The 24646-nt window shown below is 33.3% G+C and overlaps 1 protein-coding gene across 3 annotated transcripts in view; it reads left to right on the forward strand.

Annotated features, from left to right (window-relative positions):
* The window catches only part of EHBP1 (EH domain binding protein 1), a 338289-nt gene that overhangs the window by 308121 nt on the left and 5522 nt on the right, over nt 1-24646 (forward strand). For all 3 annotated transcript variants that reach the window (XM_047068138.1, XM_047068136.1, XM_047068137.1), the window contains 2 exons: nt 21140-21239; nt 22367-22440. In XM_047068138.1, the coding sequence (XP_046924094.1) occupies nt 21140-21239; nt 22367-22440 (174 nt within the window). The remainder of the gene's footprint in view (nt 1-21139; nt 21240-22366; nt 22441-24646) is intronic.

Below are 24646 nucleotides of genomic sequence, written 5' to 3' on the forward strand. Positions count from 1 at the left end.
TATTATCTATAATAAAAATACATATTTTACAAGATTCCTGTAGGAAAATAACACATTTTAATGCAGTAAATTGGCACTGATTTTGTGATAACCAAATGCATTTCTCAGGTTCCAGTGGTTTTGGGTTTTTTAAAAATAGAAGGCTGTATATTGTTAAAATATTGTTGGAAGTAATGCATTAGTCTTGTACCATGAGCACTATAGGTTTATTGCAGTGTGCTTTAAAATCTTTAGTAAGATTATTAGTCTATATTTTGATTCTTTTCATGTATTTTTCAAGTTACATATGTACCACAGCCCCTATTTAGCTTAATAGGGTAATAAAAATTCTAAGATATTTCATTGTACTAGTATGCAAATGGACTTACATAGGAGTAAGTCTAGGTTTCCTTAAAGAGGGCAACAGAATTGAAAACTGAGGCCAACAAATAAATGAAAGTTTCTCTAAATCCATTGGATAATAGAGGCAGTGTTAAGGCTAACCATAGTGTTGAACTAAACAGAGGGATTATTCCTGGGTTTTGCATCAGTTGTTTTCTGCCGGGTGGCCTCACTTGTCAAAAAAAAAAAAAAAAAAAAAAAAAAGTTTAACAGGCAAACATTCACATAGGCACATTGAGAAAAGAAGTATGCTTAATTCCATCAAAGCTTTAAAAAAATCAATCATTAATTTATTCTAACTACAATTGTTGGTCATTTGTGAAAAGCATCTGGCCTCTAAGTCATAGGAACCCAACAGTACAATGTGAACACTTGTGGAGAAGCTTCAAATTTGGTATAATGTAAAAAAAAAAAAAAAAAAAAGCTATGTTAGTGTGTGTGTATCTGTGTCTAACCATACAGCTGCTTTTGTTGATTCAAAATGCTTTAATTATACTTCGTTTTCTGGATTTCAAAAATGTTATGACTGCAAATGTAATGGGCTTTAAAAATTATAAAATTGTTAATTGGCAGCTTTAAAAAGTCATGCTTTTTCACCTGTCTTTTCATGAGTCTTTGAAAGAGTGATATTTCAGCTATCTAAGCATTACAAGTCAGAAATGGTTTCTAATGAAGTCTAAATTCAAGATAGAAAATATATTTTTTAAATGGCTTCAGGAGAGACATACCCTATTTTCCATATGGCTAAGTAATTGTTAAGATATTTGTTTTAAAGCTGGACTTAGATACTCCTGACTGCTCTCTAATTTGATATAGCTAGTCCAAACGATTTTATTCAAGAAAGTTTGGTAGGAGAATGCAGTGAAGTAGATAAATAATTTTGCAGCTATACTCATATTGCAAAGTATAGAACTAATTCAGTCATTATTACTGTAGTAACATCCTTTTTTTTTATAGCTTTAAAGCTAGCAGTAGAACAGCTCAGTGTTGGGATACATTAAAATATTAAGCTTTAAGTCAGATTTCATGTTTTAACAAGATATAAATAGGCTCGCACCATAATCACATAATTATACATGGCAGTTTCTTCTGGGTTTTGTTGTTTGTTTGTTTGTTTGTTTGTTTGTTTTAAGAATGAGCTTTCAAACTGTAAAAGAAGGCCTAAGAAAAGCCTTAAGGGATGAAAATTAGAGGTTAAATTAGAAATAAAGAAAAGTTGCATTGTTTTAATTGCATGTTCTATAATATGAATAGTTAATATGTAAAAACTATCCCTCCCAGAATGGAATACTACTTAGTCTAGTGGCTTCTTAATGTACAAAGGAAATAAAGGGTGATAGAACCAAATGCCGTTATATCAAAGGCTTCATATAGAAATGATCCATTCTCTTACTGATAAAACTACCAGATTATTCATATACCATATTTCACTTACTACTACTCTTTAGCTTCTTCTGGGCTTTTCATAATTACAAATTAAGGAAAACTGTAAATGCTTCCCATAATTAAGGTTTGATTCTAAGTGAAATAATGACCAGTAATAAAAAAACACTTCTTTTCACAATAGAAAAAAAATAGTAATTGTTAGACATTTATCTCATTTAATGCCATAAATATATTAATGTAACAAGATGACTGTGTTTTTAAAATGTGTATTGAAAATGAATTTAAATTTTATATGCCATATATAGCATTCATGTGTAAACTTTGTTTAGCCCTCATTTCAGAGGCACTGATGTCCAAAGTACTGTTAGGATACTAGAGATGAGAGGGAAATCACTTAAAACTGCTTGTGAAATATAATGTTTGAAATGGTTCTTTGAGAATGTGCAGATTATGACTTGCATAGGGACTCCTTCCAGCTCTCTGGGAAATGAGCTGTTGACATTCTTTTGGGTCATCATCCAAGATAGGAGGGCAACCACAAGGATTTAGCAGATAAATTCATCCCCAAAGACCTTTATCCATTTCATTGCAACTTGGAAACATTCATGTTGAATAGTAGCATTAATGTAGCCCATTTAGCTCTTCAAAGTGAGCTTTATGTATTAAAAAAAAAAAAAAGAAAAGAAAAAGAAGATGACGATGAAGAAAATCAAATGACTAGGGTAATAGTTGTTTAAGTCTTCTAAGAGGTATTCTTTATTTACATAATTCTAAAGCACAAACTATTTTTTTCTCTCTATACTATTTTCAGAAAAGAATTGAGTTCTATTATAGTGAGCAGTAAGCTTTTGAATTTCAACTAACTGAATCAGCCCATCATGTTACTTGTTAGTTGTTCATGACAAAGAACAGAAAACAAATGTTTTAGTGTTATGTTCTGAAATAAATGGCAACATTTTTAAAAGATTGAAAATTATGTCATTTAGGTTCTGTTTCTGACTCCTTTTGGACTTTATGATTCAGGCAAAAGAGAAAAGCAAAGCATTGATAAATGTATTGAGGGTATGCACTAAGATTCACACACATGTCCTTTCTTATAAATGGTGAAAAAAAACTTTTTGACTCAAACTGGAATGATACTATATAGGGCTGAATGTGCAGGAAAGGTTCCCACAATGCATTGTGCAAACCTAGGGCTAACAAATACCCTGCTGCTTTGAAACCCCCCCAAAAGACAAAAGCACAATGAAATAGAAAGCTTACCACCGGTAGCTTTCAAAACGACAAACTAGGCAAACTATACATCTCCACCACTCCAATTTTGTCAGAATGCTAATGAGCTTGCTCTGATCTTTACTCGGCTTCCCGTGTTTTCTACATCTTCAAGGACCACATGGCGCTAGCAAAATAAAGACAACTAAATGAGAATTTCGAATGCTTTTTGTGTTAGGACCTGGTGCTTTTCAGTGGACGCACTCGTTGAATATTCTCAACTTAAAAGAGTACAACAGGGGGTTGGGTATGAACTTTTTAACAGGAGGAAATTTGTACAAAAGTAAATTAGTGAGATGAGGAAAATATGAGAAAAATTTCTGATTAATTTCCACTCCATAATATCAATGACACCTTCAGCCCCACTCATACTCTTCTAACAAGAGATGCTGATAAAAGATGAATGATTCTGTGTTGTTCACAGTGAATGTTTAGTGGTTTTTTAATAGCAGCATTCTACATAAAAGGCACCAGGAAGTACTCCGCATTAGCAGTTGAGATCACTAGTTAATAGGATGATGTCTTTTAGCTTTTGTCACAAGATTATTAGAAAGGATGGGATTCTGTTCTCATCGTGGCATAGTTGGAGTGCCTGTTGAGTACAAGTGCTAAAATACAGGTTTCTCAGTATTGTTTCACATGTAAAGCAAAAAGCCTTTTAATGCAACACCTTTTTCCTTTTTTACCAGGTGATTTTGTTATTGATCTCTAATCTGCCCCTTTCACTATATTGAATGCTTGAAGTGTTCTGCTTTTCACTGTAGCCTTGATGCTAGCTATTTGTGTCTATAAATTCATTAACATTAAAACAGAGTCTCTATAAACTATTTGAATCCATGATTTAGAAAATGGCAGGTTATGTACTTTTTATGGTTTAGGGTATAGATAACAGCCTGAGTAAGTACTGTAAAAATAGGTTCTTTGATAAAAAAAATTTATGAGATTTAAATTATATATTTGTAAGAAACATATTTTTCACTAGCTCTATCTCTTTTCTCTAGCAATCACTGTACACTTAGGAGATTAGGAGTAGTCAGCTGCATCTCTCACCATACCCATATCTGTAAGGGGAAAATTAAAACCAAAACTGGACACATTTTTATATATGAAGGTATCTGAACTTAGTAAATAAATAACCAGGAAAGGAAGTTTGATACAGCAACACTTTTCAGGTTTTATGTGGAGAAAATTTTTGGCAATTTTTTCATACTTAATACATAAAGTTCTGATATTTCTATATACTATTCTTTAAATTTTCTCTTATCCTGAAAAATTGTATTTTCATACAGTCAGCTTTGAGCATGTGGCTTAAGATCTTGCCTCTTAAGATACTGTGATTTATTCACACTTCTAACATAAAGAAGTGGGGATACCCTACCTTAATAAGAATAACATGGACAACTATAGTTAATAAAGTCAGCAAAAAGTAGAAACTATCTTCTAACTAGAACAACGAGGGTGTTTTACATCTGGTTATTCTATATTCTCTATCATTAGTATGATATTTCTATGCTTCTTACAAGTATGGATGGAACTTAGTATTCATGTAATAAAATATCTCCATTTTGTATAGGTTCTTTTTAAATAGACATGAATATGTCTACTTGCATACAAATTACAATGAGAAAAGAGGCCATGTCAAGGGAAAATATACATTAAACTGTGAGATATCTATTTTGGCATGTTAGTTACAAAACTGAAAAAAATTTAAGAACTGTAGATTTCTTCTCATTAATGACATTTTTTTCTAACATCATATGACATACCACGGTAAAACAGAAAATGAGTTTTAGGTTATTAAAATAGAATGTTTCCATTTGATCTCCATAGACACAAAATATAAAATGGACAAAGTATGATATATTATATCTGCGAAGGAACTTTTCATAAATAGGAACAAAATAAGTAAGAGAATCTGGTCCTATAAAGTAAATTGAATGATATCTAAGGTTCTGAAATAGTATAGACTTAGCCTATAATTCCCCACTAAAATAATTACTTCTGATGATTCATAAGGCATTGACTCGGTGTCATAATAAAGGAGCCAGTAAAAAAATTAACATTTTATGTCTGAATTTTTTCTACAAAGTGAGTTTTCAGTATAGTTTCCAGAGGCGTTGAGCTACATCCTTTGATAGACTCTAAGAGTTGATAGAAATCATTCCTTTTTGGAAGTAAAATGGTAATATACTTTTGGTAAATGTGGTGTTACAGGTGTCTTTTGTGTGTCCTGTGTTTTTAGCTGTGTCAAAATTTTAACTTTATGTCCGCAAACTCCAAGAATGCAAAAAAATATAAAATCATTTTCTAGTTGCGAAAAGTGACATAACCACATGCAATTATATTCAAATCTGATATTCAGAAAAATTAAGAGCATGAGAAAACATGTCAAACAATTGATTCTGTCACATCTTTGATTAGCAGAATCATAGCCAAGTAGAACAGTGAGTCAAGGTGCAGCTCACCCAAGGTCTCCATGTGAACCTTCTCTCTCATGTTCTTATCCATTACATACTGAAGCCCTCTGTCTTCCATTGCTGTTAGCATAATTATAAGGGAGGCTTTTCTTCCATGCTTAAAATCCTTAGTATACTTTCATCTGGAAACATGGGGCTCAGCGGTGAGTTGGGACCCTGGCTGGGAGAATGATCCCATTCTAGTGCTTGCTATATTCATTCCTGATTACTAGCTTAGCTTTTCATAGTTTTGAACCTCAGTTTCCACTTTAACAGAATGAGGACAATATGGCTTTAAAAAAAAGTAGGGGAAGGAACGTTAATTCCCATAAAGGAGGAAATTCATTTATTCTTTTATGTCTCATGATTTTCCTTCAACAAATATTTTTGGGTCCTGTTGTGCCTGTACTTTGAGTGTAGAAACTAAACCCTGGTTAGCGAATATAATGACTTCAAATTTGGTCACACTAGGTCAAAGTTGGTATGATGTGGCAGCTAAGAGAATTGTGAGAATTAAATTAGATACCTTATATCAAGCATTTGCATAATGTCTGGTGCACATACAGTGTTCAATAAATGTCAGCTAATATTATTTATATAATCTCTTTAATACTTAAACTTATCAAAGTCACCTTTGAAATAAAAAAATACCAAAGGATAAAAAACACTAGTATGTTGGGAAGGTTACCTGTCACCATCAAGCATGAAATAAAATATTTATAATAAATTAATATTGTTCTCTTTGCATATATATACATTTTATTTATTATATATTACATCGATACTAGAATAGTCCTTTGATTATTGAAAATAATCAATTATGAATAGAAATACAATATAAAGGAAATAGTAAACTTTGTTTTAAAAGGAAAGTTTAAGGGGTGACTGGCTGGCTCAGTCGAGCTCTATGCTCGTGACTTTTGGTCTAGGGTTGTAAGTTTGAGCCCCATGTTGGGTGCAGAGATTACGTAAAAAAAAAAATCTTAAGAAAAGTAAATAAATAAAAGGAAAGTTTACATTTTAAGGTGCTTACAGTATTTTTGCTGTTTACTTTTTTATGTCTTCAGTTTTAAAAGTTGGTAATATTCCTAAATTATTTCCTGTCTTTAGTTTTTTTCCTTCTGTAGTTACAAGAAAAATTAAACCTACTGCCATACTTTCAGAATTTCTTTACTCTCACAATTTGTTCAGCTAATTCAAACATCTTCAATGTCTTGTTTCTGTCTGCATTTCAGTATTTGGATTATTTAAAGAAGGAACATCTATAAATTATATCGAAGTGTAGTAGCACTCAACTGTTGTTGAATCATTCTAGTTCTTGCAGTAGATATTGGATCATGGGATTTCTAGAAAGGAATCTCTGATGCAGAATATAGAGAACCTCCTAAGGTTCTCATTTCTAACATTTGTTTTTTTTCTTCTTGGCATTCACTGTATGTCCCAGCCTTTTAGTATATAGTCTTAAGGTGACTTTTTCATTTGCTGATTCATGTTTGTTCATTTATCCAGAACAAATGTATATAATTTCTACTAGTGATATTTAGAAAGTATTTTCCACTACTAAGAATTTGAATTGGAAATATAAAATATAATTTTGAACCTAAAGTATTATCACATCACCATAATTTTTAATTTGGAACATGTCTATTGCCTAAAGTGAGGTACATCCTTATTCTAGACTGTAATAAAATTTTTTAACACTTAAAAAAGTAGAAATTCCAGGAAAATGTGTTTTTCTCAGCAACTATCTATGAAACAAAATTTAGGCATTTGAACTGATTTGGCAGCAACATGTTTTTCTTCTGAATGTGAAATTAAATTTGTGTAATGTCATGCCAATGCTAAAATAACATCTTATACATGAAATATCACCCTTTCTTTAAAAAAAAAAAGATCTCGGTGACTTATTTGTAAAAGGGCTAAGACAGTGGTTCTCAAACTTTTATCTACATTAAAAAACCACCTGAGGAGTTTGTTAAAAATACAGATTCCCAGGACCTACCTAAAAGATTCTGATTCAGTGGATCAGAGGTGAGGCCCATATTCTAGGCAGTTCTAATACAGGTGATCCACAGACCACATTTTAAGAAACATGGGGCTGAGTCCACAGTGCTACAAATGCTAAGTAGCACAGCATAAAGATGTCACAGCATAGACTTTGAAAACCAACGAGATACCAGCTAGAATCTGGGTGGTCTTAAACAAGTTAGTTAACCTCTCTGAGCTCCTGTTTATTTCCTCAGCCATTAATTTAAAAAAAAAAAAAGGCCGATAAAACCTATTTCAGAAGGTTATTGAGAGTATAAAATATATTGATACAGATATAGATAAAATTCAACAAAAATAAGAGTCCTTGGCACAAAGTTGGGCAGGGGTTAGTACTCAATATAAAAGTAGCTGCTGCCATCAGGTACAATAGTGGTTTCTTTATCGATTATTGTTTCTACCTTTACTTTAAAGTTCTTCTTAGCTTCTAAGTAATATGCCTATCTCCCATTCTATCACAACTCTTCTCTTCCCTCAACGCATACACACACTCTCTGTGTCCCTCTCTCCCACCCCACCCCCCCAAAATGCCTGAAGAACTGATTTGGCAATTTGACATAAGACTGGAAAGATGCTGGTGTCACTTTTTTGTTTGTTTTTTTAACCCTTGGCTAATTAAAAAATAAAAATAAAAAAAACACTCATAACTGGGTGAACGTTTACAAAACTAAATAAATATCTAGGAGAAAACCTTAGGAATTTGCTAGTTCCTCAATCTATATACACTTCAGTGAATTGATATACTAATTATATGAGTTTCATGAGGCACATATAGAAGTAAACAAGAATTGGGGCACCTGGGTGGCTCAGTCAGTTAAGCGTCTGACTCTTGGTTTCGGCTCAGGTCATGATTTCACATTTCTCGAGATCGAGCCCCACATTGGGCTCTGTGCTGGCATTGTGGAGCCTGCTTGGGATTCTCTGTCCCTGTCTCTGTTCCTCCCTACTCCTGCTCTCTGCTCTCTCTCTCTCTCTCAAAATAAATAAATTTAAAAATTTTTTTTAAAAATAAACAAGCATTGTATTTTGAAAATTTTATTTTAGGACATCCATGTAGGAACCAACTTTGCAAATGCATTGTCTCTGCTTCTGTTTCATACTGACACTATTCCTAAGAAGCTTAACCAAGATTTCACAATTTGATCTGATAAAGAATGACATCAGAGATGGCTAAGCGTGTGTGAATTGCCTCCTCAGTCCAGAGTCAAAATCAAGGTAGTTTGTGAAAGGATGTGAGCTCTGCTCCAACACCTTTCTCCGAGTTTCCCCAAATGGAAATATTTTTCTTAAAAATACAGATGTTAATGTACAGAGACAACTGGATATTTGCTTACCCTTTATCTTTGGGTTAGAACTGTCCAACTGAATAGCCGTGAACTTTCTTTTTATTGTTATTCAGACTTACAAAGTTCTGCTTTCAAATCATTGTTTGTTCCATTGTACAGAAATTACCAGCTATCTAGTGGATTGTAAATTATTACATCTTTCCTTCAGTTACTAAGTAGGTTTTTAACACTTTTGCATAGGCTATAGGTGCACTGCATAAGAAAACTAAACATATATAATCATTGCCATCTGTTTCCCTGTCCCCACATATCATTTCTAAGCTGGAATGTGAGAGGCATTATCCACTCAGAGGAGCTGTTTCTTCAGGAGAAGTTTACAATATAAGTTAAGGAAAAACGTCAAGCTGGTACCTTTTTTTAAACTCGGATTTTTTTTCTCTTTGCCCCTCCCCCACTTTTGTGCATTCTTTCTCTCTCTCTCTCTCTCTCTGTTTCTCAAAAATAAACACTAAAAAATAAATAAATAGATAAAATTAAGTTAGATTTTTTAAATGCTTACTCTTATTGATTTGTAATGTTTATTGCTGATTAGTTTTATGTAAAGGTTTGTGTGTGTGTGTGTGTGTGTGTGTGTGTGTGTGTGTTTTGATTGGGTGATTTGGATGAATGTTGTAGAGGGAGGAAGATTAATCAAAATTGTGTGATTATTTTCATAGCTGCATAGTCTGAAAGGATAAAGTTTGGTACAAATATGTATATATAAATAGTTATTTTCCTGAGGGAGTATAGTGGACTTTATTACCAAAATAAGAGTATGTGAATTAGTTTTCTCTTCTGTTTTTATACTGGTGACATTGAGTGGGAGATGATATGTAAATTCACAGTACAACCAGTTATGAACATCCAACTTGTGAGTGCTTTCTGCATTTATTGACTGTTTATATATTTTACCCACCCCAAAGCCACCCAACCCCACTCCCCCAATACCAGTTCACTCTGAATTAATAGCACCACTTGGTGGCCAAAGCTAGGAATTGTGTAAAACACCAACATTTCCTCCCCACCAGCATATTCTCCCTAAATAGACACTTCTAATCTGAGATTTGATGGACTTGATCATAGCTCTATCTGTTGTGCTTTTGAAGGATCTACCTCCATAAGGAAAAGTTTAAAAATAATTTTTTTAATTTCAAAGTGAGTTTATTATGCATTTCAATGCTTTAAAAACTAGCAATAGTTATATATTGCATGTAAATAACTGCCCACAGAAATAAATTATTAACCATAAATGTTTTAATTTCTTATGAGAATAAAATTGGAGGTAAAATTTTAAACTTTTAATACCACTTGTTTTAATTCAAATGCTTATTTTGAATCTAATTAAAAGATTAGTAAAATTATGCTGAACATTGCAAAATTGTCAACGTTGACTAGGTAGCTATTTTGCTAAATTCTGAAATATTAATATTTATTTATTCGGTTATTTATAAAATAAAATTTATTTATTCCAATAATACCAACAGAATATTGTAAGGACCAAACAGACTTGGAGTTCTTATGACTTTGGGTGAGAATGTACATTAAGTGTGTTAGATGTGATTGCTCTGACCCTTTATAAGTAAGTTGTATCTTTGGAGAGAAAGGGAGAGGATATATAACACAACAGAAGGACATATAGCTAACTGCTGGAGATTGGCCTGTAATATTTATGTAAGAATCTGAAAGGGACTTTTGGGGTAGCATGATGCTCTTCAATCTAAGAAGTATCTAAATATTTCTATCATGATAAAGAGGGGACTTGAACATATCCTGGGGATTAAGTTGATGAAAAGTCTGAAAATAACTTCATCTTTGGGAATTCTAGAGATTCTGGGAGTTACACATTAGATTTTTATTTTCTTTGAATTTCTGACCGAAGATACTGCTATTAGTAAGAGAATCTTTGAAATAGATTTAACGGAATATGTAAAACCTTGGAAAAGGGAACATCTCTCATAGAGGGTTTGCATTTGAGTTGATCCTGTAAGAAAAGGAAAACGGGTAATAGGCAGTTGATGGGCCTCCATACTTGAGGCAAATGAAAAGGTTAAAATGATGGTAGGATGCATGTGGTTGACTAGTCCAGTAAAATGGATATGTAAATATAGAGATTTCTTGCTCAATGTAGCTAACATCTTAAGATTTGCACCAAATTTCCCAATGTGTTTACTTCTGTGGGTAGGCCTTTCTGGTGTTTGCATAGGCAGTCAGGAAAACGGTGAGACTCTGTCAAGGAGAAATCACCATTCCTTGCTCCATTAATAACCCTAGGACTCAGAGAGTCAGAGAGGACCCTAAAGCTTGAACAAAGAATGTGGCTCCTTTATGTGTGTGTGTAGAGAGAGAGTGAGAAAGAGAGAGAGAGAGAGAGAGAGAGTATACAGCAATAGCCATATAACAATAGCAACCACCATTACATTGATTAAATAACATTATACACCAGGCACTATTCTGAGTGTATTACGTATGTTAATTCACTTATCTTCACAGAACCCCCCCCTGAAGTAGTACTATTATTTCTATTTTACAAATGAGGAAACTGAGGCATGGGGAGATTAAGTAATTTATCCAAGTTCTCATAGCTCTTCAAGAGCAGAGCTGAAATTTGAATACTCCCTGATAATCCAGTGCGAGGCAGAGTATTCTTGTTTGGCCGTTTTCATTGAAGGATACCTCAAATGCTCAAATAGAATCAGAATAGCTTATAGTTAGCCAAGAAGTGGACAGGTCTTTCCCTGGAATCATGTTTCTAGAAGACAGTATACACCAACCTATAATTCAAGGATCGCAAGGATATATCTGCATACGAAGAAAGGCTGATTTCCCCTTGACATCCCTTGATGTACTGCTCTGAGATCATTGTTAAGTTCTAGTGGCCTATATTGGAAGAGCAAACAAAATCCCCACTACAAATGGATGTACTAAGTGAACAGAATGGATTTTATTTTTATCAGAGATTTGAAGGTTTGCTTTTTGCTTTGTTTTGTTTATGCCATTTTGCTTATCAGAATCATTGAGAAAAAGCTTTGTCAAGGTTGGCCTGAATTCTAAATGAAGGGCCTGTTCTGGTAAGATTGGTTACCTGTGTGTGTCAGGTGGGGTGGCTAAGAGTGGTGGTTGGCAAGATAGACTGCCTGGATTTGAGGCCTAGTTCTACCATTAGCTAGCACTAAGTTATATAACCTCATTAAATATTTGATGCTATCATCATCGTCATAATTATCATTATTATTCCCAGCCCATGAGAAAGTTACTGGTTGTCACTGATCTGATAAGGGAGATATATTACATAGAGTAGTTTCTGTGAGACATTGTTATTCTCAGGGCTTCAGGAAACAGCACTGTGGATACAAGTCCATTGTGAATGCCTCTTGTATAGCCTGATGAAGAGAATGGCTCCACTGAGAATATTAAGGGGCATTGGATAAGTTGGTATATTGCTGAAATCCACACTAGTCACCTGGCCTGGTCTTGAAAAACAGCATTGATTACATTTGATTCAAAGTGTTCTGTAATTTTTGAGTGCTGCTGGAGATGGTTCTGCAGTGTCCCATTTTGATTAGGCTTCTGTGTTCTATGACTGAATGTGGCCATAGGCTAGAGAGGGATAGGTTAAATTCCCTTCTGCTCTCCCTCAATGAATAAAGATATTTAAGAAGGTACATAAGGAAGGATATATCCCAGTGTTACTTGGTTATCTGAACCCAAGCATGATTAAAGAAGGTATAGAGTAGAAGAGGAAGTTACTGTCCAGACAGTGCATTGGGGGTTGGGGGTCCGATCATCCCTTACTGGAAACTGGAGGCACTGAAGACACCATGGGTATGATTTTTAAGGACGTTAAAACACTTTAAGGAACACAGGAGGGGGTTACCCAAAAGAGTAGCTGACTGACTGCATAATACATCTTTGGAGAAACTCTTTATTAAAAGGAGCCTATTTGGAGAATATCTACGTGGTTTGTCCTTCTATATTTTAAAAATGATACATATTTAATTTCCCACATTCTCAACAGAATCTAATCTCATTCTCACCTGGCATTTAGTAAATCACCTATTTCATCTGCATTGCCAATTTCATAAGCTGGTTTTAAAGATGCTCTGCTTTTAATATCAAAATCTCTTTATGTAAAAAATGATGAAAACTTACATCCTCAGTGAAGGTTTTTATGTTATAAATATTTAGTTTTTCTTGTTGAGGACTTTGTTTTAAATTATATCCACTTTTACTTCAAATTGTCATTTTCATTTTTTCTTTGTTTTAATAACTAGTAAACTTTTAAATGTGTTCTAGTAGTTCATAATTTTCTATCTTAAAATTTACCTTCTTTAGTCTTTGATATTAAGAAGTATTCCATGATCTCCTTTGTTCTTAAATCTCTAACACCCTGGAGATAACTAGACTCTTGTTACCTGGAGCACAGCCACATTGTTATGTCCTTGTTATGGCTGTCCTTTGTATGCAGCAGTGACACTGATGACCCAGTAGGGCATCCACTTTGTTGTTCCAGCTGCAGAAATGAGTTTGTACTGATTCACCCACATTTTTTTACCTATCCTGCTTAATACCAAAGACATACTAACTATACTAACTGTAAAATTTGTTATGACTACCAAAAATTTAAAATATAATTTGTGTTGGGGTGCCTGGGTGGCTCAATTGGTTGAGCATCCGACTTCGGCTCCGGTCATGATCTCACAGTCCGTGAGTTCGAGCCCCGCGTCGGGCTCTGTGCCAACAGCTCAGAGCCTGGAGACTGTTTTGGATTCTGTGTCTCCCTCTCTCTCTGACCCTCCCCCGTTCATGCTCTGTCTCAAAAAAATAAATAAAGGTTAAAAAAAATTTTAGTAAAATATAATTTGTGAGTGTGGAATTGTTTAGAAATTTACCCTCACTGTAATTATTCCTGATTATGTGTCTCTCAGCATTAGACTATGAGCCTTTTGAGGAGAGGGACCACATCTTGGTCATCTCTGTATCTGCATTTCCTGGCACAGTGCTGCACATGCCACATTGGCACATGCCATCACCCTCTTCATTATCATCTAGCTAGCATTTTTAGTCTTGGGTACTGTGCTAAGGACTTTACATAGATTTTTTTCATTTAATGCCTCTAACAACCACATGAGATAAGCAATTTGATTACCCTGATGGAAGTGAAGACTAAGGGGCACCTGGGTGGCTCAGTTGTGTAAGCTTCCAACTCTGGACTTTGGTTCAGGTCATGATCCCAGGGTTGTGGGATGGAGCCCTGCATTGGGCTGTATACTGAGCATGGAACCTAGTTAAGATTCTCTGCTGCCCCACCCCCCACCTTCTGCCCCACTCACCTGCTTATGCTCTCTCTCTCTCTCTCTAAAAAAAAAAAAAAAAAAGGGAAACTAAGAGACGTTCATTAGTCTAAGATCAAGGAGCTCAGTCAATTTTTTTTTTTTTTAGCCAAACTGGAAAAAAAGCCATTTTGGATGCAGATCCAGTGTTCATCTTATTTGCATCATACTCAAAATGATGACTCTAATCAGCGACAGAAACTATAGATAGTACAATTATACATTATGCTTGGCCTTATCAGAATTTATAGTCTTATCCACAAAAGTTCCTCAGAATCAATACAAGTAAACATTCATAAGGGTGGTACTTAATTTAAAGAGGTCTTTATTCTAAGGTTTGTTAGTCATTTCCATATATTTATGAATATTTCCATAAAATACTTAAGTTATAGATTGGGTTCTGAGACTGCCCTTTAAAAAAAAAATACGTCCAGGGGCTCCTGGGTGGCTCAGTCGGTTAAGCATCCACTTCAGCTCAGGTCGTGATCTCGCGGTGCGTGGGTTCGAGCCCCGCGTCAGGCTCTGTGCTGACAGCTCGGAGCCTGGAGCCTGCTTCGGATTCTGTGCCTCCCTCTCTCTCTGCCCCAACCCACTCGCATTCTGTCTCTGACTCTCTCAAAAATAAATAACATTAAAAAAAATTTTCTTTTAATACATCCAAATGACCTTTAAAAAAAAAAAAGATGAGGGGCGCCTGGGTGGCTCAGTCAATTGGGTGTCCGACTTTGGCTCAGGTATGATCTCACAGTTCGTGAGTTTGAGCCCCACATTGGGTTCTGTGCTGACAGCTCAGAGCCTGGAGCCTGCTTGGGATTCTGTGTCTCCCCCCTCTCTCCCCTCTCCTGCTCACGTTCTGTTTCCCTGTCTCAAAAATAAATGAAAATATTTTTTAAAAATTAAAAAAAAGATGAACCTCTATTCTCCCAATGAAAAAGATGAACCTCTATTCTCCCAATGATAAGAGCCCCCCAGAAATTTTAACTTCCTTAAATATATAAAAGGTTAGAAATATCTTTTATAAGATTTAATTTAGCTATATAAACATGCATATTTAAAATCACATCTTAAAATACATTAATCTGGAAGTATTGCTTCTGTCCACTCCTACCTTTCAAGAATTACTTTTATTCAACTCTTCTTGTTTGTCTTTAACATTAATGTCTCTGTCACCTCTGGAGCCACTCTCTAAGTCCTTTCCATGACATGACTGTGTGAAGGCCCTAGGACAAGGAGGGGGATACAGAGGAGTCCACCAGGTGCAGTCCAAACAAAAGGGACTTCAAGAGAGGGGAGAACTGGCAGGGGAAGCTATCCATCTGTAAGCATGGCTCACAATTCAAATTTTCCCATTACAGGATGCTTAATTGATTCACTAAGTAGACAGTAGTCTGGTTCAATGATGCCTATATAAAAATGACTCACTATATTTTATTTTATAAAATATGTTAAATATACCTTTAAAAAGTAAATGCAGTTTTAGAGTTATGTTCTGAGCGTTTTAACTTTAGTCACATGCCTATTTGTGGGTAGTCAAGATAGTCATGCATTAAGTGAAATGTGGATCATATTAATACCTTCACATGCTCTTAGCACTGAAAGGTTAGCAAGTGTAAACCCATCCCATATGTAACTTAAAATACTAAACTGTAAGTAATGTAAAGAGTTTTTTCAGTTATAATTTTTCCCATGATCATTCCTCCCATGCTTTTTAAATTTATTTTTATTTTTTTGCTGTTTTAAGTTTGTGCTAAGTTTATCTTTGGGAAATCTAGCAATGACCTTTGGCATAAAAAAGGCTGTTCAGACTCTATTAAGGAGTTGGTACAAGAAGACTGCTCTTAATTTCCAACCTTTAGAAATAGCTTCTTTTTATGTACAAGTTTATGGAGGAAGAATTTTGGTGAAGTTGTCTGTACCTCTTCCTGTAAGAAGTACATGCTAAAAGTCTATCAGAATTTATCTGTAGAGAGTTGTTGCCCTGAATCTCTGTTTTACCAAATGAGTAGATAAGAGATGTTTTTATTTTGAAAGAGTATGTTAGTTTTTATTTTACTGTAACAAAAGGAGATAGGATTTTCCCCAAAGTTTATATTCTTAATAATATAACAAATATATCATGCCAAGCAAATAGTTTTAAGACCACTGCTGCTGAAAAACATCAATAAAGATTATGAGATTCTTCATGTATTGATTACTGTTTGAGGATATTCTTGGGGTAGAAACATTTATCAGCTATTTGCTTATATAGTAAAATTTGTTTTCATAATAAAGCTATCTCCTAAGTTTAAAATATTTTCTAAAACTGATACACTGGAATCTTGCAGTAATGTTGGCTTTAGGAGTTCATGTGTCCATGGCCTTACATAACTACAGTAAATTCCTCTTTTTTGTCCATTAAATAAATCTACCAGATTTCGCTTCCTTTGTTATTAAAATATGTTTCTGCAGTACCAGCTACTTGGATACCTTCATGTGTCTCTCTACTGTAATATAGTCTGTCTTTCAAAGGCCATCATATTGGTGTTATCATACCATCAGGACAATTTGTAATGGCAACTTTTTTGTTTTTATGTTTGGTTTGGCTTTGTTACATTGTGTCCTTTAAGGGCCATGTGTGATCACTGGTCAGCCATCTCTGCGATGGGGCTTTGGCAAGATTTCAGCATTTAATGTTTTCAAGGTAGAAAATCTTGAATTTGTTTATATGTACAACAGTAGCCCACTACATCTTGGTATTTTCATTCTTTCTCACCGAAATCATCTTCTGTTTGGCTAAAATTGTATTGTTCTTTATTTTACATTTATATAAGTACTCATTGTCTAAAAATATATCCTTCTAAATAGGTAAGTTTATGGTAGAAGATTAATTAGGGAAGATTAATTGGTAGACAGTTTTTGAATATATGATTGATAACTTTAGGTTTTTGGCATCACTTTTCTTTTATTCATTTAAAAATTTACATTGAAAATACTACTTCTGAAAAAAATAAATGAAAACTACATACGTATTCCTGGATGAATGAATGAATTCTTGAATGAAATTAAATCTTAACTGTAAATCTTTTTTTTTTTTTTTTGGAGGAGATGGAATATAAAAATGGTTGCTATAGTCAACCTGCTTTTATTAAGTATTTATACTGCATATAATGCTACATATTATGATGCTGTGTCCTCTTAAGTGGTTTTGTGAACTATGTCATAGGGGGAATGATTTGAAATTATATTTACATAGTTACTCTTTCTGTCATTATCATTATTCTTGATCATTTAATAATTTTTACAAATCGTATCCCAGCTGTAGTAATTGGCTAAAAGAAGAAACTGACCTTAAGAGATTGTGATGTCAGAAAAGATGTTACATTCTTAGAGGCAATATAAAAAACAGAAGTCTTTAAGGGAAAAAAAAAAGAAAAAATATAGTACCAGAGATTATATTAGTCAGTACTTTAAAATGTTAATATGATTATGTTATTTGTAGTATATTTACCTGAGGCACTGTGTTTTAACATACAGTATAACAACCCAGCCATGTTTTTACATTTCAGTAATTGTATATTGACCTGTAGTATTTTGTCACTTTTTATTTCAAAATGATCTTCAGGAGTATATGTCTTGGATTTTTCAGTTCGTAAAACTGAAAAAAAAAATTAGATTTTTTAAAGTATCAGTATTGACTCTGGTGACAAAAATGTAGCTGTAATTACAAATTAAAGATAATTTTGAAGGCAAGTAGTTAACCAGGTGAGGTTAAACAAGATAAAATGATTTATGGCCATTTTATAAAATAATGACAGTCTTCATTTTAAGCTACAATGTAAAGTGCTTTATTCTGAGATTATGTATTGTGGCAGAAGCTAAAACTGCCTTTTTTCTAACAGTGCCAGAATACAACCTCTTTTTCTTTTTGCACTAACAAGACTGCTTTACCACCACAGCCCACTCTAAGTAATTAAATCAATCCTTTGTACTTACCGTATTCTCCTCTAGTGACGGTACTAGATCTGATTATATGCTTCATGCATATTCAAAGTACCGCACTGACAGCTCTTTAATGAGCTCTTACTTAATCAGTATGAACAATGTTCATCTTGTTCTTTTTTTCCTCATGCATTAGAGCTAGGAACAGTTGGGAAAAATGAAACATCCAGCATTCATTTGAAAAATATATTGTACTTTGAAAAGTGTCTAAGCTGAGGAAGTTGCATTCTGCCCTTTAAAAGTCTGATGGACAAATTGGATTACTAGTATTGGATTAAATAACAAATGGTTAGAGGAGAAATGAGAAAAGCTCACTGTGATCACAGGCTTTAATATTTTTTGTTACTTATAAAGCTAAAGGGGTCTTTAACCAGTTATTAAAGTCAGGATTAATTTGTAATGGTTCAACTTACTGGCTTTTAAAAGCTTTTTAAATTTAAAAAATTTTAAATCCCGAAAAACAATAGTGTAATGATGTATTAGAAGAAAATTTAATTTTTTTATTACTAGGCTAAGTATAGATTTCCATCATTGTATACTATCTCAGATAAGGAGATAGTGATACAGAATTGATTTAACCTCAAATATGTTTTTTCAGTTAATTTATATAATCTATGTGGCAGGGTGTAATGTGTCTTTAAATATTTGTTATTGTTAGGCTTATTTCCTTTTGAAACACAAGACTCTTGTATTATTAGTCATTTCCTAACAATTAGAGGAGGGGTATCTTTTATTCCTACTTAGAAATCATAGGCATGAGTTAAACTAAAAATAACACAGTACCATATCAATATTGTTTTTCCTCAAGGAAGCAGTCTTCCATTGAAGAAAATGATGCTAATTTAAGAGTAGGCTAGTTGCTTCTAGTATTGCTGAAAGCCTGAATTATAGGTTAAGTTAAACTCAAAACAAAGTTTTAATATGTCTATATTTTTAGAAGCCACTTATGTTATGAACATACGAATTAAGTCTTTAATCAGCAAATAAAATATCATAAAAACTGCACCTATTAATATTGCACACATGTGTCATTTCACTGATCAAAAAGGCCTTCACCAGGGTACAATTGGCCTTTTTCCAAATTGCAAGCTTTTTCTCAGCTTTTTCTTTCTACTCTTTCTTCTTTTGTTGCTACCCAGGGATTTTGTGCGTATCGCAGCCTGTATCACAGCCTGTATCACATGACCAGTGTCAAGACATCACATGGTCCAAAGTGAATACAAAACCAGCTACCCTAAAAGAGAGATTAAAAATACTGTAAAACAATAAAGACTTTTGTTCATACTCCAAAAAAAATCTATCCTACGTCTGCTTCATATCATAAAGTTTTAACAGCATTTAATGAAGGCACGTATTCTCACTATTCTCCCTAATCATGAACAACAGATATCTATTTTACAGGAATGCTCTGAAGTACATGTTTGATCTTTTGCACACAGATCAGCTCTTTATATTCTGTTTCCATTCTAAAAATTTGTTCAGATTTCTGTTAATGCAGAAATAGTTAAATTATGGTACGTCCATAATTTATGCAAATATTAAAAACAATGAGGTAGATCTTTGAACAGCATACCAAAAGCAAATCACAGGGCAATATATAATATGATCTTACTTATGCTAAAGACAAGAAACCTGTATGTGTCTATAAATAAGGCATAATGCTTGTATTTGATACACATAGTAAGCTGTGTGGTCTGAAAGGAGAGAGGCTAAACTGTAGAAGTACTTACTTCTGGAGAAAGGATATGGAGAAGGGAATGGGGAGGGAGGAGTTGGTGAAAAGAGGACATGGCTTTTCACTTAGGTATCTATTGTCTGAATTTTTTAAATGGGCTGGTAGTATGTTTGAAAGTTAAAAGAAAATATCTTGCTTAAAAAGAAAATAAAACTAAGATATTTTATTTTTTATTAGATATTTAAGTTAGCCATATGAATCCATACAGAAGTGGAACTGAAGTATTAAATACTGGGCTAGCAAAACAATAAACCAGTCATAGGTGAAATTCAGAAAAAAGAAAGTAAAAAAATTATAAATTTGACAGGTACAATTTGAATGGAGAAGTGGGAAGAAGGTGGGGATTAATATTTTTCTTGAATGTGATTGTGGCCTACTTCTACATGAACAATACCAAATATATACTATATATTATAACCCTTGATATATACTGGCCTTCGGTGGGGAGTGGTTTAGATGATGAAGAATGAATTTTAAATGTGGAATCAGTAAATCTAAATTTTAGATCTTTGCTGAAATGTTTTATGATTTACTGATTATTATTATGTTCATTATTATGTGTCTTTTCACAGGTAGCTAAAAGTATTTTTTGTAGCCTGGTCATTTATACTATATTTTAAATAATTTGCATGTGTTTACCCTATTAGGAATGATGAGTTCCAGAAAGATACATGAATATGTATCTTTAGTGTACTTTGGGGGAGGAAAATAAGAAAAAAAACAAGTTGTTACAAGTGGAAGCTTTCACAAAAATCTTTAATGATTTTTTAATGTTTGGTGGGTTTTTTTGTTTTTGTTTTTTGTTGTTGTTGTTTATCATGACCATATGTCTGTCAGCGGCATGAGTTCCTCACTAAAATATAATAACAAGTCAGCCTCTGGGGAGGATTTAAAAGTTGGAACACTTTTTTCTTTCTTTTTTTCTCTCTTTCTTTCTTTCTTTCTTTTTTTTTTTTTTTTTTTTACTGTACTAAATGTTAGTATGATCTACAGATATGTTCAGGGGGACTGAAATATACACGCTGAATAATACCAGCTTTAAGATTGGCTTATGAACTTTTAGATGTTGATTTAATTTTTCAGGCCCTGGACTTTATTATGTTATTGTAAACAGTCTAATTTGTACTATTGGGGTAGCTAAAATGTTTCATGTAAAAAAAAACACTTGTGCTAAACTATTACTTGGCTTGTAAACTGTCATATAATAAGAAATAATTTGCTGAATTACAGGAAGGAACACAGAAGAAGAAGAAGCTATGATGCAGGAATGGTTTATGTTGGTGAATAAGAAAAATGCCTTAATAAGGAGAATGAACCAGCTTTCTCTCCTGTAAGTACTCATGCTTATGCTTGTTTTTCCCACAACAAATGAATCTTAGGCTTTTTGTCATTGCCTTCTTTGGGGTTTCAATTTAATTAGGCTTAATATTTTTCTTTCCTTGGAGATTATAGTATAGTTTGTATAAAAATAAAAATTAAAAATTGTATATAATAATTTCTCATCTGAACAGTGAGTTTTTTAAAATAGTGATATATACTGAAAAAAATGTTTATCATATAGAAAGCCAGGGAATATAAAAAATTTATGTATTTAAGAAATAAAACCCTTGTGCACAAAAAGGAGATTTGGATTATATATATTAAGGGTTAGAGGGGAGAAGAAATAAAATTAAACTTTATTTAACATCACATTTTAAGTTAAAAATGGAAATAATTCTTAATATGGACAAAAGTACATTTGTATTTCACAGATGATGTTACCCTAAATTTGGATGATTCCTCAAATCATAAAAAGATCACTTTTGTGTGCAGTAAAATGGAGACTAGACCAAATGTAAGCCTTCTTGGTCTTTAGCATTTAGTTCACTATAGGACTTAATGCGTGTTTCTTTCTCTTCACTAGCAATATTCTTATATTATGCCACCTAGTGTGGGAAGGAGCAGGCTTACATGTTTATTTTAGCAAGAACCTCTATTTTTGTCATTTCTGCCACTCCTGAACTTGATTGAAAGAGTTATGAAGAGGCACAAAACTCAACCATTCCTGGATTTTTAATTGTCTCTGTATTAAATTTTCACTGGTAGTACTTACATGTTTCTTATATTCTTTTCACATGGTGGTCTAGACAAAAGAGTGTTTATTGTGAACTATGATAAATATTTTACAAAATAGCCTTATACCTGGCACTTAATAGAAGAAGCGTTGAAGAATGAGACTACTTATCTGAAGATTAAACTATACCTCTGTGCAATTCAAAATTGAAGGAGAAAAATGATAGCACTAGTAAATATTCAACCTAAGGAAGGTTTTAGGTTTGTGTATCATTTGTTTGGAGTAGCTTAAAGTTAAAGAGAAAAGTCAGTTATGAGTCCTAAAATCAATGTAACCTAAAGGTTCTTTTAAGTGTTTAATGATTTAGTAATTAGCATATTGATGAACTTTTGCAACTTGCCTAGGGAAAAAGAGCATGATTTAGAACGACGGTATGAGCTGCTGAATCGGGAATTGCGGGCAATGCTAGCCATTGAAGGTAAGAAATGCTGTGGTGGTGTCAGGTATGTGAAGTGTCAACTGTCAAAGAGATTTAAAGAGTGTAATACACTTCTGGTCTCACTAGGTGTGGCCTGACTAGGAACCAACAGGAATTACAGATAATGCCTTAGAGTCAGAAAGCAACAGTCACGTAAAACCTAAGAACCATAATGCAGGTAGATATTCATTATGTACGCTAGTAAACACAAAATTGTCTTAACTCTTGTCAGTAAGCTGAAATGTCCATTAAGTGGAAAATATAAGGAGTGAAATGATTTAATTACCTTTTACTATGTGAAATTTAAGGTTGTTTTTACAAGGGAGGTTGGGGAAAGATTTATCATTTTGATTTTTCACATCAGACTCTAAATTTTACCTTAATATTTAATTGATGTCAACACTGAAATATGTCTGCAATCTACTATAGTTCTTAAGATCCCAACTCCTATTAAATGAATATTCAGGCAAAGATTGACATAAGAGATAAATGAAACACTTTCATTCTTTTCATAAAGCTTTTAAATGAATTATATAGTAATCCATGGTTCATAACATCAGTAAACATCAGCTAGCTTAACTGTGGCATTTACTATATGTGATTTAAAAAAAAAAATTCTTATGTGTTTAAGAATGCTGTTCTCCTTACACCTTTTAGTTGCAAATATCTTATAGTTCAAAGATGTCTACTTAAAAACTAATCCTTTTGGGCTCTGTAAAATGGACCTTTTGTCTAATCAATGCAAATTGATTTTCCTATTCTATATTGACCTCTTAACCCATTGACTGTCCATAGTAATTTCCTTCTTTACCTGATAAGGTACCTGATCCATAATAAGCCAATTCTAATTAGTTTAGAAACTAGAAATTTAAGTTTTAAGGGAAAGCCAAATGAAACCATATATATTTTTAAATATGTCAATTAATATTGTGATTAAATAAACTATATGCTATTTATCTAAATGTAATCTTATCCATGTATAAAGGTTTTATTTTTAATTACTTTTGTATCTGTAATCTCATTTGATAAATATGACTGACAACGTTTGTATATCCTCATTTAGAAATCTGATTTACCTTATTTAAAAGCCTTCAGATAACTAATTTCCTTCAAATGGCTATCCAAATGTATCAAATTATAAATTGATAATGACTATAGAATTTGTCAAAATTATTTAAGAAGTTCTGTGAAACTTGCCATTGAAATAAAACGCACAGGTATGCTAAATGGTATTTTTCCTCTTGGTAAAATTTTTGTAGTCATGATGTAGCCTTTAAAAGAGATAGGAAAGCTAAATAGTTGAAAAGTGGGTATAGCAGATACTATTTATATGGCATATATATGTATGTGTAATATAAAATGTATGTATATATAGTATGTATAATGTATGACTCATTATACAGTTTATTCTTTATAGATTCATTATACATTACACTGAATACAGAGTATTAAAAACACTCTCTCATGTATAGTAAGTTAAATTATCCCAAAAATACAGCTTGATACAATACAGTTGACTTTTAAGGCAGATAATGCTTCTGTCCCCAAACCAGTATTATTACCAAATACCATCTTAAAAGGAGAGCCATGATACATTTAAAAGATCTCATTTTTATGGGCAGTCCTGTCCCTATATACCAAACCTGCAATCTTGAATAACTTAACATTTTATCTGCCCTTTCTTCTACATATCAGTATAAAGTCATTTTTAAAGAGGGGGGGAAAAGTGTTTTTCTTCTTCAAACACCTTTAATACAATTGGTAGTTTTGTGAGGTTTTGTTCTGTTTTGTTTTATTGTTTAATTAAGGTCACTGTTCCATATGTGATTGTGCCAGTTTCTGTTGCTGGTTGAGGGAAAAAAGAGACTTGAGGAAAAAAGCAGCCTGTTGATGACAAATAAAGACACTTTGTTAGTAAGAGGCCTGTCCCACTAGCCTGGGCAGTGCATGGGCTGGGCTGTCCTAGACAGGTACTGACTGCATGATGATCAGTTCTGTGAATACAGTGTCCTTTGAGCCAGGCTTTAGAATGTACGCACATACAGTTCAGTAGCCTTTTGGAGTGTTAAAACCCACAGAAAAACACATGAATAGGCAACACTAGTTGGTTTTGTTTTGCCTTCCTTTGTTTCAAGGTTCATTCCTCTTTTCTTTCCTGTATCTTCTATTTAGTAGCCATAAGATGGTTTTCATAATAAGTAAACTA

Source organism: Lynx rufus, unplaced genomic scaffold (genome assembly GCF_022079265.1).
Source record: "Lynx rufus isolate CCGP_SWC_20201006 ecotype Redwood Valley unplaced genomic scaffold, mLynRuf1.p SCAF_8, whole genome shotgun sequence".
Taxonomy (NCBI): domain Eukaryota; kingdom Metazoa; phylum Chordata; class Mammalia; order Carnivora; family Felidae; genus Lynx; species Lynx rufus.